General features: G+C 41.5%; 2 protein-coding genes across 2 annotated transcripts in view; both read left to right on the forward strand.

The window, feature by feature from the left end:
* Nucleotides 1–4,701, forward strand: part of LOC115112448 (ras-related protein R-Ras2) — a 52,137-nt gene extending 47,436 nt beyond the window's left edge. The window contains exons 5-6 of the mRNA XM_065013149.1: nucleotides 333–451; nucleotides 2,506–4,701. Coding sequence (XP_064869221.1) covers nucleotides 333–451; nucleotides 2,506–2,593 — 207 coding nt within the window. The 3' untranslated portion in view covers nucleotides 2,594–4,701. The remainder of the gene's footprint in view (nucleotides 1–332; nucleotides 452–2,505) is intronic.
* A 3,925-nt stretch (nucleotides 4,702–8,626) lies between these two features.
* LOC115112447 (tubby protein homolog) overlaps nucleotides 8,627–14,399 on the forward strand; it is a 107,506-nt gene continuing 101,733 nt past the window's right edge. Inside the window, exon 1 of the mRNA XM_065012575.1 lies at nucleotides 8,627–8,938. Coding sequence (XP_064868647.1) covers nucleotides 8,883–8,938 — 56 coding nt within the window. The 5' untranslated portion in view covers nucleotides 8,627–8,882. The remainder of the gene's footprint in view (nucleotides 8,939–14,399) is intronic.

The following is a 14,399-nucleotide window of genomic DNA, read 5'->3' on the forward strand; positions in this document are numbered from 1 at the left end:
TTGTCATAATAGTTTAGGACGGACCAGAAGCAACAATATTCTAGCTAAGCACATATAAATCAGGTGCTATTTGAATGTAAAATGTAATGTGATACATTTGCTGTATTGTTTACATATTTCTTAGTGACCCACTCTTGGATGTGAACCCTCTGACCCATGTGCTTCTCAACCTCACCAGCAGATGTCACTAGTTTCCTGATTCTTGTTTGATAATTTGAAACCGTTCTATTGGTCCTAAAGTGAAGTCTTCACCCAGCTGGGGCACAGGGTGATGCCAAGGAGTACATGCTATTTATCTACGATTTATCCCTGTACCTGTTTCCTCCCTTCAGGTGACCCAGGAGGAGGGCCAGCAGCTGGCCAGACAGCTCAAGGTGACGTATATGGAGGCCTCAGCCAAAATCCGTATGAATGTAGACCAGGCTTTCCACGAGCTGGTTAGAGTAATCAGGTGGGTGGATTCATTACCGACTTTATAGTTAGAGTAATCATGTGGGTGGATTCATTACTGACTGTAGAGTTAGTTAGAGTAATCAGGTGGATGGATTCATTACTGACTGTAGAGTTAGAGTAATCATGTGGGTGGATTCATTACTGACTGTAGAGTTGGTTAGAGTAATCAGGTGGGTGGATTCATTAATGACTGTAGAGTTAGAGTAATCAGGTGGGTGGATTCATTACTGACTTTAGAGTTGGTTAGAGTAATCAGGTGGGTGGATTCATTACTGACTTTAGAGTTAGAGTAATCATGTGGGTGGATTCATTACTGACTTTAGAGTTGGTTAGAGTAATCATGTGGGTGGATTCATTACTGACTTTAGAGTTGGTTAGAGTAATCATGTGGGTGGATTCATTACTGACTGTAGAGTTAGTTAGAGCAATCAGGTGTGTGGATTCATTACTGACTGTAGAGTTGGTTAGAGTAATCAGGTGGGTGGATTCATTAATGACTGTAGAGTTAGAGTAATCAGGTGGGTGGATTCATTACTGACTTTCGAGTTAGAGTAATCAGGTGGGTGGATTCATTACTGACTGTAGAGTTGGTTAGAGTAATCATGTGGGTGGATTCATTACTGACTTTCGAGTTAGAGTAATCAGGTGGGTGGATTCATTACTGACTTTCAGGTTAGAGTAATCAGGTGGGTGGATTCATTACTGACTGTAGAGTTGGTTAGAGTAATCAGGTGGGTGGATTCATTAATGACTGTAGAGTTAGAGTAATCAGGTGGGTGGATTCATTACTGACTTTAGAGTTGGTTAGAGTAATCAGGTGGGTGGATTCATTACTGACTTTAGAGTTAGAGTAATCAGGTGGGTGGATTCATTACTGACTGTAGAGTTGGTTAGAGTAATCAGGTGGGTGGATTCATTACTGACTGTAGAGTTGGTTAGAGTAATCAGGTGGGTGGATTCATTACTGACTTTAGAGTTAGAGTAATCAGGTGGGTGGATTCATTACTGACTTTAGAGTTGGTTAGAGTAATCAGGTGGGTGGATTCATTACTGACTGTAGAGTTGGTTAGAGTAATCAGGTGGGTGGATTCATTACTGACTGTAGAGTTGGTTAGAGTAATCAGGTGGGTGGATTCATTACTGACTTTAGAGTTAGAGTAATCAGGTGGGTGGATTCATTATATGACTGTAGGTGGCACCACAACCCCACTATACCTCCCTGAATACAGTGGCAATGGGTTGAGGGAAAGAAGTAGTTTCAGCTTTTGTTCCTTCACTGGCACTAGTCTGTCTTTCTCAAGTACATTTGAAGGGTACTTTATGCAATACTTCCACATGGAATGTCACTAAGGGCACTTTCACATATCCCCTTATGATCTGGACCCTGGAAAGTTTGGTACCCTGATCTGAGCTATAAAGCACGTTTGAAACAGAAACAAACCCTAGCTGCAACGAATCCTGGTCCTGCGTGAGTAGCGGGTTCAAGACCCAGGACTAGAGTTCCAGGTGGCAGTGCCCGTACCAGGTGGAACTTTTTGCCCGTTTTAAACAAGCTAACTTGCTAACATCATGTAGAACAGTGTTTCCCAACCATGGTCCTCCAGTACCCCCAACATTACACAGTTTCATTGTAGACCTGGACAACCACACCTCATTCAACGCATTGAGGGCTTGATGATTAGTTAACAAGTTGAATCAGGTGTGCTTGTCCGGGGTTACAATAAACATGTGTAATGTTGGGGGTACTGAAGGACCGGGGTTGGAAAACACTGATGTAGAATGTGCGTCTTGCTAATTGCACCCTGAAACTTTTATTTACAGGTTTTGTGAAATCAAAACGTATTCTGTAGAATTCTCACAAACGATCCAGAAAACTGAACCAGAGTACCGAATTTCATATGTGAGAATACCCTAATGTCAATGACAGGATGTGATCTCATCTACACTCAAAGCCAGAACAAAACAATTGTTGCTTGAATGAGTCAGATTATTTTGTTAGAATCTTTCTATCTCTGCTTACTCATAACGTAATAATGCACTTTCTCCTCACAGGAAATTCCAGGAACAGGAATGCCCGCCCTCGCCAGAACCCACGCGGAAAGAAAAGGACAAGAGTGGCTGCCATTGTGTGATCGTCTGAGTGGGCCTTATCACTGTCACTCACCCAGCTGCTGTCACCAGTCCCCGCCTCCTGCCTGACATGACATCCTGTATGGATGACTGAGCGCTGCCTTCTCCACGTGCATGACTTCAACAGAAGTTCCTGTGGTAGTTACCAGGAACTACTGCCCCCCCTGCCCCCGGACTTCACTTCTAGAAGAAACTGACAACGCCAAATGTTAAAAAACACCACTTGACCTTCAACAATAATTCAATTCATATGAAAAAGTCCTAACACTAAACATTGCCTCTTAAATCAGCTAAACAATATCATTTTTTGTATTCTGAAGGACTTTTTCTTGCCTTGCAGTGACATTTGTACTTTTTGCCGAGATTGAATGAGAAATATATATATCCAGAATGTCAGTGAGAGGTTTACTAGTTACCAGTTTCTCATCAGAATAGAGCGGTGATCTTATGAAGCTCTGTGTATGTCATGTCATATCCGTTTTTACTTCCATGTGCTCATCCGCTACTGTACATAAGTGACATTTGTTGTGATTTTGAAAACGCATTTGTAATGATTTATTAAATCGCCACAGTACAGCGTGTAAGGTTGATGAGTTTGGTTTGACTTCTATGAACATAACATGTATACAAGTATGTACACTGTACAGTATAAACCTAGTTAGCCCTAAAGTTATTATGACAACTTAACTTTCCAGCGTCGTCAGCGGATCCATTTCTATGTCTATGGATTCTGCACTCATCTCACTGGCCAAATATGGAATGTTTACTGTATTTCCATTGTAAGGTTCATAGACTTTAGGCTTCTAATAACATGATATCAAACCTGTTTTATTTATTTAGTTGTACAACTCTTCTCTGACTCTTACCTGTTGTTGTTGACTAGCTCAGAGTCAGGTTGGCCTAATCAGAATTAAACATTTTAAACTCTTTATATTTTTAATCTTTGACAAGCAGAGCAGAAGAGACCATGGATAGTATTTATGTACCTCACTGGTAATGATGAATTTAATAGCAGACCAGTTTCAGAAATGTTCCTCTCTGACATATCTTTTCAAATCAATCCCTCCCAGTTGGAACATTGATTTTTGTACCATCTATTTGGCTCTCTTTTGGAACGTAGTTATTACTTAAAGTAGACAGAGGTATTGAGCTGTTGAAGCTCACTCATAAACAAACTGTAACTTCATTTCAATGACATGGTTGTTTGTTACACACTGCCTTCAATTATTCTTGGAGATGTGTTCATGTCCTCCAAGGTTATTGGTGTGACTCTGGGCCAGTTTGGAGCTGTTTCCATGACTCCCACAGTCACATGGAGGTTACATCACCTGACCTCTCACCTTTAAAGTTAACATCAAGACAATTCACACATTCTGTTGTCTTGTCATCCTTTTCAATATGATCTGTATTTCTGCTTAATAGAAACCAATGAACTATTGTAGTGTTGTTATATCATCATGTAATATAAGACAAAAAGAAGCATACGAAAATGATTATTTGATGGACTTTTTTTTAAATACTTTTATACATTATTTTCTTATCAAACTAGTTGACAAGTATTTTTATATGTCTGTAAGTGAATATGCTCTCACAGCACAGCAGTGTGTATATGTAAAGAGGAATGTATAATTCCCTTAGCTGGTTTTGAACTGAAGAAGACTGTAGGCCTACATTGGTTCTTGACCAACCTGTGGTCCAGAACCTTTCCTCCTCTCATGGTTTTGATTTGACTTGATTGGTCCTCATTTGGCCTAATCTTCCAAGAGTTGGTGTTGGTGACACATTTTCCTTGACCATTCCCCACTACCTTGCACAATGCCCATTCTGCAAATGTCAACCAATGTGTTGGTTGAGCGTCTCCACTCAGCCCACCTGACCTACTAGCAGGGTGGATTGTGGGTAGGCCGTTCACTCTTCTCTTCACTGTTCTCTAGGTCAATGTTTGGGTCACAGATTCATGTGTTCTGCTCAATGGTGGAGTCTGTATGTACCACCTCCTGTCTTTTGACAGACTTTATGTACAGTACATTCAATTCATATATGTTTTTCTATTCAAGTCCATGCCCCTTGCCCCATGTATAGCTTCTGGTGCTATAATAAAATCTGTCATTCAGCCAACTATAATAGCGAATATTCTTTTTGTTTTTGTTTTTTTGAGAAGTCCTGTATTTGGTGAACTTCATATTTTGTTGACCTTGTATTGTGAAGCGAGGTGGAACAATAACAGTTGTGTTGGCAGATATTGCTTTGAGATTTTTGCTTTGAGAAAATGGATGTATCCAATCAAAGAGGAATAAGATGAGAAGATTCCATCATTTCATACCAACTGAACACCTGTTGTCATAATGGGGATGGACCACTCTCTTCACTAATAACATTCCAACATTAGCACCACCTCTGAACTGTCTGCGTGAAAATGTCTGTCTTATTGGTGATGTAACTCATTCTACTATAGCTTATTGTCTTCCAGCTGGATAGATCTGCCTTACAGGAACAAATGTGTTCTTGTATGGAGGGTAAGTGTACCCGTGTGGCTCACCTCTCTCTGGCTGATGGTCATGTTATTCCTGTCATCTCCATCATCACAGCAGAAATATGGGGTCAGACGCCAGGCAGCACTTCAGTTCTTCACATCTGATTGGCCGTCTCCAGAATGTAGAATACAACTCTGGAGGGGAGGGAGCAGGACAGGGACATGGTTGCCATAGCACCCTGCACAAATGTCTCACAAATCAACAGAGGATCACTGTGTACGATTTGCTTTGAAAAGAACCCTTGAAGATAATTCCTACTTTTGGCTGTGTGTTCTCGGTGGCCTTGACTCTGAGTCATCTGTGTGGTGTTGCTGGGCTGGAAACAATACAGTGTGTAGTGCACTCAAGTCAAGCACAGTCATTTAAATGCTATTACCATTCTACCTGGCTTTGTCTCCAAATAACCATACAATGTATCATTGACTGCTACGGATGTATACTGGAGAAATCCTTACGTGATGTGGTGCATGAGTCTGAATGCATAGCCTCTGAACATCTACTGTGTCGGCTACTGGAAACCAAGATGATCTGTTGTCCTTTGACTGGTTCTACATTATCTAACGAATTGTATTGATTGGGGAACAGATGGCTATGGGAATCCAATCACATTATGCTTGGACTCATTCATAACAGCTGTAACAATCTACTGTCACTACACAAGTCAGAGACAGTTTTGTCACTGCAGGCCAGGCCTCTGTACCTAGAAAGAGACACAGGGGGCACACATTTGTCACTGCTGGGCCTCTGTACCCCACAGCTGTCAAATCATTTCTCAGATATAAGCTCTGATTATATTTTTGGAGTTAGGTTTGATCTGTAATGGTCCTAAAAAGTCACGCAGAGGACATTATTTTCATCAACTGGATCTCATTCATTTCTATCTGCTGGCAGAAATGAAAGCAAGGCTTTGACCAGGCGCCATGGCAGCAGTTGGGCTCAGGAGACATTTCCCCCTTAATTCTCAGATAAATAATGCATGCAAGGCTGTGTCTGGAGATATGTCTCAGTTGGCTGTAGACCTCCGCTCAAATGCAGGCCTTTGATCAAAATACACAGGGTAGGGAGGGAGACCATAGGATGTCCTTAATGGTCTGTGCCTTACTGGCAGCACAACAGTATCCTTGTTGCTTTGATACAGAGCAGCTATGGCTGCACAGAGAGATGGATCCTCCTGATGCATACTACTGTACAGTATACTACATCCATCTGGCTTCTCTCTCAACCACATTTATACTCCAGTCAGAGGCACACAGATACTGTACTCGGAGAAGAGGATGTGCAGGGCTCTGAGGGTGCAATACTGAAGTAGGGAGAGGAGTAGAGATCTCTGACAATGGGTGAATAACTCCAGGTCTTCTCACCGAAGTATCACGGAACATTCCAGTCTGTTTTTCTCTCAGAGGTTCCATTGTAGAGATGAACACACAGTGGCCTATACTGCATCTCTTCCACATGGACACACAACTGCAAGCACTGTGCTTATGCACACACATTCATGTGGCTCATTAGAAGGTGTGACACCGACAGTTGTGTGTGTGCTCAGTGGTGTCCATCTACTATCTGTTGCAGTGATTATCGTCTCCACTACAAATGAAAGGTGAGAGGGTCGGAGTATAACTATACTACAGTTTCTCATTTCAGATTAAGGGAATGGGATATGGAGAAAATAGTACGTGTTGGGAGGGCATTATTCCAGCTCTGTTAAAATGCCAGGATATTACTATCCTTTCACTGAGAGTTTAAGTTTGGTGGTAGTCATCTCATACATATGAGCTTTGTGGTATCTTCAGAGCTTTTTAGAGAGAGATGAACTTACCGCTATTACCTTATTGCGTGTCATCTCTCTCTCCTCTCTCTCTCCTGTTCCTTAATTTGTTCTCAATCATTGTCTACACTAGAGGGAGCCGAGATAGGATATATGTTGGGTAGTGCAGTGCCTCTTAAAGTCCTAAAACTGTTGATTGCACATATCAGTGATGATGGTGGATGATATTCCTTGTGTTTTAACATGGTTCAAACTAGAACCCTGTCTTGAAAACTCAGAATTGAATAGTAATGAAAGCCCAAAATACACAAATATCATGTTGTTGTAGGCATTTTATGTTTGAGTGACTCTCTTAAATGGATTTCTGCATCCCCTTGGTTACCATTTGTTTTCATACCCTCCACCTGTGTTTTGCTGACTCACTCTACTGTATTCAAAAGCCTAAAATGTGGCCACTAATAAGGACAAGGATTTCAATGGCACCCTTTATTACTGCAAATCACCTAATTAAATCAAAGGGAATTCTGTTCCTCGTTCGCCAGCACCATCATCAATCAGCAGTCATGCTGAGTATCTCTGGGGGGAGTGGGAGATTTCTTTGGAAAGGTTACAAGACATTGTATAATCTCAACTGCTCACTGGGACACAATTTCCCAGCTGGCTCGTGTTTTTTAAAGTTGTGACTCAGTGGGCTACTGCACATCCCTAAACTCTCACGGTTTGTCTGAGCTGCCTGTCCCAGTTGTCAGGGAGTCAAGCCCTTTTACTATTGAGCCTGGGTCTGATTCAACATGCCTCTGAGGGACCCCTATTGAGACTGCCAAGGTCCACCGCCACCCCCTCATAGCGTCTATCCATTGACACTGGGGTTTGGCAGGAGAAAGGGAGGGAGGGTGCCCACTCATCCACACTTCCTAGGCAGATCCCAATCTCTCTCAATGTCCCAATGAAAGATCTCGCTTTGCATTTGGCTCAAAGTCACAGTCCGGAAGGCAGGCATCCAAACCAGCTGCTTTAGAAAATCTGATGACCATTATATGTGTTTACCTCATTCTTGTCACTGACACAGCTTTTTGTGTGAACTTTCAATGTACCTGATAATGAGGGACCCCTTTATTCATCCGCACACTCTCTTTCAATCCTGCTGTGCTGTTAGAAATGTTGTGAAATCTTATGAGTTGGACTTGGCCTCGGCAGGAGTGGGCTGTATACACTGAACCAAAATATAAACGCAACAGGTAAAGTGTTGGTCCCATGTTTGATGAGCTGGAAAACAAATCCCAGAATTTTTTTACAGAAGATATGTCTCCCCAGAATACGTAGGTATACACGGCCAAGAAATATCAACAGATAGCTCTGACCACTTTGAATATGCCTGAAAATGATCTTTCATTTACAGTGCAACCAGAAGAAAACATGAATATGTAAGCATGTGTAGGCTATCAATCATGCCCAAGGAGATAGAGTTCAATACTGTCCATTAATAATTCAATAATAATGGAATGAATGGCAGGCCAACAAATACAGATAATAATTCAAATCACAATGCTACACCTTTCCAACGTCATCACCAGATGAGACCAACGGGCGTTACAATCTGGGGGACACTGTTACAGAGGATGGAGACTATACATACTTTAATGAAATACAAGTGAAATTTGATGTTTTTGCTCGTTGTGATCTGGAAATTACGCGATGATGTATTTAATCGAAATAGACGGGAACATGCCTGCGTGCGCGCAGCAAATGGAGTAACCCATGCATTCGTCAAATTATTGACAAGCTTGTCAACTTGCGCGCACTGATTTTTTCCCTTCACATTCCAAATGGTATAGCCTATAGAAAGTGAGTCCCTGAATCGATGTGCACCACATCTCAACTCAACCCATTCGTTCGAGGAGGAAACGCTAGAACTGGTGGGAAATATCGGCGTGGCATCTAAACCCAGGTTTTATTTTCGTGTCACGTTGAACCCTATTTAGCAACACCCCATAGAAGTCATGGAAGGAGTCAGCAGCAACAGGAACATGTCATACAGTCGATGGAGTTATGACAGGTAAGCGCTTATCATTTGGCAACATTTACCTTGTTATGCGAGCTGATATCACCAACTTGCCAGCAGAACCTCTCCTTTGCCTTTGTTTAGCAGGCTACCATTGTCATATCTAATCAGAAGTTGGTTGTGATTGATAAACCAATATATATATATATATATATATATATATATACAAATCCTGATATTGATAGAATATGTATTAGGCTGTCATGCAGTCTACACTGTAAATCAGTTGTTATCATGAGGCCTTTTGACACTGGCATGCCAAATTGATATGACCTAGATAAGTGTGTGTGTGTGTGTGTGTGTGTGTGTGTGTGTGTGTGTGTGTGTGTGTGTGTGTCGAAGCAGTGATTTGTCTGTGATACTACAACCATATTGCTTCTGGTCAATGTTGATTTCCTGAAACAAATACAATGTGACGGATCCTAGGAGGCTGTATGTCCTGTAACTTACATTTTCTGTTTTTTCTTTTCTTATTTTAACTCGCGGTCAGTTGAAACAGCTTTCAGTATATTTGAGTTGTAGTAAGCTTTGTCAGCACTGGTACAGTAAGTGGGGAAATAACTTATTTTTCTATTTCTGCATCAAACCGCTACAGTACAGAGCGTTGCTTGCTAGTCTTTATGTTCTGACTATAAGGCCTTTCCTTATTGGTCAGCAGACATAAGCACACACAGTCAGTCAGTAAGCAACATCCCACTGAGCACACACTGGTTGAATCAACATTGTTTCCACCTCATTTCAATAAAATGACGTTGAACCAACATGGAATAGACGTTGAATTGACGTTTGTGCCCAGTGGGATGCTTGTGGCCCGGCTCTCTTAAGCTCTTACATTGTGATTGGTATTCTAGACACCGTAACTGTGCTGATTGGGCATCCCAAGAGAATGCAGCGAGAGATTCTGGGTCTCCTACAGCTTCATACAATTTCTTTCAGCTCTGTGCAACAATGGGGGTGGGGAGAAGAGAGGGAGATTAAGCTGAAGCCTCTCAGCACGTCTCCTAGGCAGTAACACATTCTTGATGTTTTTGTGTTCATGATGTACAGTACCAGTCAAACCTAGAGACTTACAGTACCAGTCAAACCTAGAGACTTACAGTACCAGACAAAAGTTTAGACACACCTACTCATTCCAGGCTTTTTCTTTATTTGTACTATTTTCTACATTGTAGAATAATAGTGAAGACGTCAAAACTATGAAATGACACATGTGAAATCAAATCACATTCGCCGAATACTTACAGTGAAATGCTTACATACGAGCCCCTAACCAACAGTGATGTTTAAAAAAAAAATACGGATAAGAATAAGAAATAAAAGTAGCAAGTAATTGACGAGCAACAGTAAAAAATAACAATATATACAGGGGGTGCCGGTACAGAGTCAATGTGCGGGGGCACCGGTTAGTTGAGGTAGTATGTACATGTAGTAACCTAAAAAGTGTTAAACAAATACAAATATATTTTATATTTGAGATTCTTCAAATAGCCACCCTTTGCCTTGATCACAGCTTTGCACACACTTGGCATTCTCTCAACCAGCTTTGAGGTTGTCACCTGGAAACCATTTCGGTCATTTATGGAATTGACTTCCTTCTTAATGAATTTGAGCCAATCAGTTGTGTTGTGACAAGGTAGGGGGGTTTACAGAAGATGGCCCTATTTGGTAAAATACCAAGTCCATATTATGGCAAGAACAGCTCAAATAAGCAAAGAGAAACAACAGTCCATCTTTCTTTAAGACATGAAGGTCAGTCAATACGGAAAAGATCAAGAACTTTAAAAGTTTCTTCACGTGCAGTCGCAAAAGCGATCAAGCGCTATGATGGAACTGGCTCCCATGAGGACCGCCACAGGAAAGGAAGATCCAGAGTTTCCTCTGCTGCAGAGGATAAGTTCATTAGAGTTACCAGCCTCAGATATTGCAGCACAACAGACACATCTCAACTTCAACTGTTCAGAGGAGACTGCGTGAATCAGGCCTTCGTGGTCAAATTGCTGCTAAGAAACCACTACTAAAGGACACCAATAAAGGTCAAGACACACGAGCAATGGACATTAGACCGGTGGAAATCTGTCCTTTGGCCTGATGAGTCCAAATGTGAGATTTTTGGTTCCAAATGCGGTGTCTTTGTGAGACGCAGAGTAGGTGAACGGATCATCTCTGCATGTGTGATTCCCACCGTGAAGCATGGAGGAGGTGTGATGGTGTGGGGGTGCTTTGCTGGTGACACTGTCTGTGATTTATTTAGAATTCAAGGCACACTTAACCAGCATGGCTAACACAGCATTCTGCAGCGATATGCCATCCCATCTGGTTTGCACTTAGTGGGACGATCATTTGTTTTTCAACAGGACAATGACCCAAAACACACCTCCAGGCTTTGTAAGGGCACCAAGGAGAGAGATGGAGTGCTGCATCAGATGACCTGGCCTCCACAATTACCCGACCTCAACCTTATTTGAGATGGTTGTGGATGATTTGAACCGCAGAGTGAAGGAAAAGCAGCCAACAAGTGCTCAGCATATGTGGGAACTCCTTCAAGTCTGTTGGAAAAGCATTCCAGGTGAAGCTGGTTGAGCGAATGCCAAGAGTGTGCATAGCTGTCATTAAGACAAATGGTGGCTACTTTGAAGAATCTAAAATACATTTTGATTTGTTTAACCCTTTTTTGGTTGATACATGATTCCATGTGTTATTTCATAGTTTTGATGTCTTCACTATTATTCGACAATGTGAAAATAGTCCAAATAAATAAAAACCTTTGAATGAGTAGGTGCTGTATATGACATGCAAATGAATAGAGGCAGGCTGCTCTGCTCCTAAAATGTGACTGAGAGAGATGTAATGGTTTGTTGTGTGGAGAGATGTCAGAAGCTGTTCTTTACTGTGGTGCTTGATCCATGTTTGACACACTAGTGATGTCTGTATGCAGTACACATGAAATGGCACTCCATCAGACACGTGTCACACAGGTTTGACACACTAGTGATGTCTGTATGCAGTACACATGAAATGGCACTCCATCAGACACGTGTCACACAGGTTTGACACACTAGTGATGTCTGTATGCAGAACACATGAAATGGCACTCCATCAGACACGTGTCACACAGGTTTGACACACTAGTGATGTCTGTATGCAGAACACATGAAATGGCACTCCATCAGACACGTGTCACGCAGGTTTGACACACTAGTGATGTCTGTATGCAGAACACATGAAATGGCACTCCATCAGACACGTGTCACACAGGTTTGACACACTAGTGATGTCTGTATGCAGTACACATGAAATGGCACTCCATCAGACACGTGTCACACAGGTTTGACACACTAGTGATGTCTGTATGCAGTACACATGAAATGGCACTCCATCAGACACGTGTCACGCAGGTTTGACACACTAGTGATGTCTGTATGCAGAACACATGAAATGGCACTCCATCAGACACGTGTCACACAGGTTTGACACACTAGTGATGTCTGTATGCAGAACACATGAAAAGGCACTCCATCAGACACGTGTCACGCAGGTTTGACACACTAGTGATGTCTGTATGCAGAACACATGAAATGGCACTCGATCAGACACGTGTCACACAGGTTTGACACTTGCAATACAGTCATAAAAAGGCAGCTGACACAAACAACAAATATCAACATCCACAGTTAATAACCCACTTACAAACTAAACAGCAGCTCTTGTATGTATTTATTCTGGCTACGATACTATGGGTATGGTATGTTAAATGTAAGTAATGATTGCTCCAGCTTCTATGCTGTGCATCTCTCACTGTTAGAGGGGAATTTGATCCTGATTTAAAATGCTTACATTTTTCATTCCAATTTATGAGTTCCCTCCAGCTGGCCTCAGGTTCATTAGAAAATGTTTCTGGGCCACATGTAGACTCAACGGTGCTGCTATGGTTTGAATATGCTCTGCTCATGGACCAGGTGTGTGTTTGTTCAGGCATCGTAATTCATGGCTGTGCCTGCGAAGGTAGGAGCAGTGCACTCACAATGTGTTAGTTCAACAGGCCTGGCAGCCAGTACGCACAGCAACCACAGAGCGATGGAGAGCCAAGGTGGTGAGGGGAGATACTATTCAACGAGAGGAGGGGATCACATTCTCACAGATTGTGTTTTCATAATTATTGTGTGTCTGCTGAAAACATCTACATAAATGCCAGGAGATCTCATTAGTCTCTGATTTGGTATCGCCTCACATGGTACATTGCAGTTTTACAGCACTTCTTTATGGACCTCTAACAATTCTTTCTTTTACAGAAGGAACCTATTACATATCAATTATTTAATGCAATAATGAAGCCAGGACTACAATAAAGTGCATTACTGCAGGGGCCAACTTTTTACGTAATCATTTGATGTTTTTTGTGTTGGTGAGTAGTGTTGGTGAGAGTGAGCCATTTTCTGTGTGTGCTGCCATTGTATTTCTGAGAACATCTCTGGGGGTTAATGCACTGTTGGAGTATTGATGGTCCACGCTGCACACCTGCTTCTACGTCACAGATGAATGGGTGATGACACGGGGTACCGACGTGTGAGAGCTCACATCTATAATCTGTGTAGTGGAGGGGAATGACACACACACATACACACGCACAGAGACACTGTAGGCGCTAGGCAGACATATAACATAGCTCATGGCTGTTAATATTGTAACGCCAATAATGACATACGGTGCATAGTACATTTAAATGCACACACGCACATACATATTACTGTGTGTACTAACATATAAACTTTGGTACGAGTGCTATTTAGACACTGATCTAAAGACAGGAAGCACTATTTACTTTAATCGTATGACTAAATAGAGTAGAAAAATGATATGATTCCCACATCCTAACCTGTCTGTCTTACTGTTATTGATAATAGTGTTCAGTCTCAGTAACACAGGGTTAGTTCCATTTAAAAGGACCCATGAACACCAACATAGGAGCATGTCAAATGGAAGCTAAGAGTCTCTTTTTAACATTTTTTTATTAAGGCATATCCATTTTTCAACCCTTTTCCATCCTAAAAATGTGGAATGAGCAAAGGCTTTGATTTCTGGTCAAACAGATGAAAAAGGGGTCTTGCAAAACATCTACCAGAAAAAGTCCTTAAAGGTACTACAAATACATCAAAGACCCTTGCCAACTACTATCAACACATATATTTAGTTTTGGATACATCTTTCTGCCTTCTGAAAGTTTAAGAAACATTGCCTTGTGGCTTGAAATTCCGTTACCAAAAACCCACATGCTGTATCTTTTAAGATATTTTCTATTTTCTCTCCCTCATGAGGAGGGATGATAATTAAAATTCACAGAAGTAACAAGTATAGGTAAACCTATCAATTAGATAGTGTTTTTACTGATATCAATTTTGTTTATGAATTATTAAGTGATTAAAACTCAATTTCATACTAGTCATTAACCACAGTTGGG

The sequence above is a fragment of the Oncorhynchus nerka genome, linkage group LG28, assembly GCF_034236695.1.
Source record: "Oncorhynchus nerka isolate Pitt River linkage group LG28, Oner_Uvic_2.0, whole genome shotgun sequence".
NCBI classification, from domain to species: Eukaryota; Metazoa; Chordata; class Actinopteri; order Salmoniformes; family Salmonidae; genus Oncorhynchus; species Oncorhynchus nerka.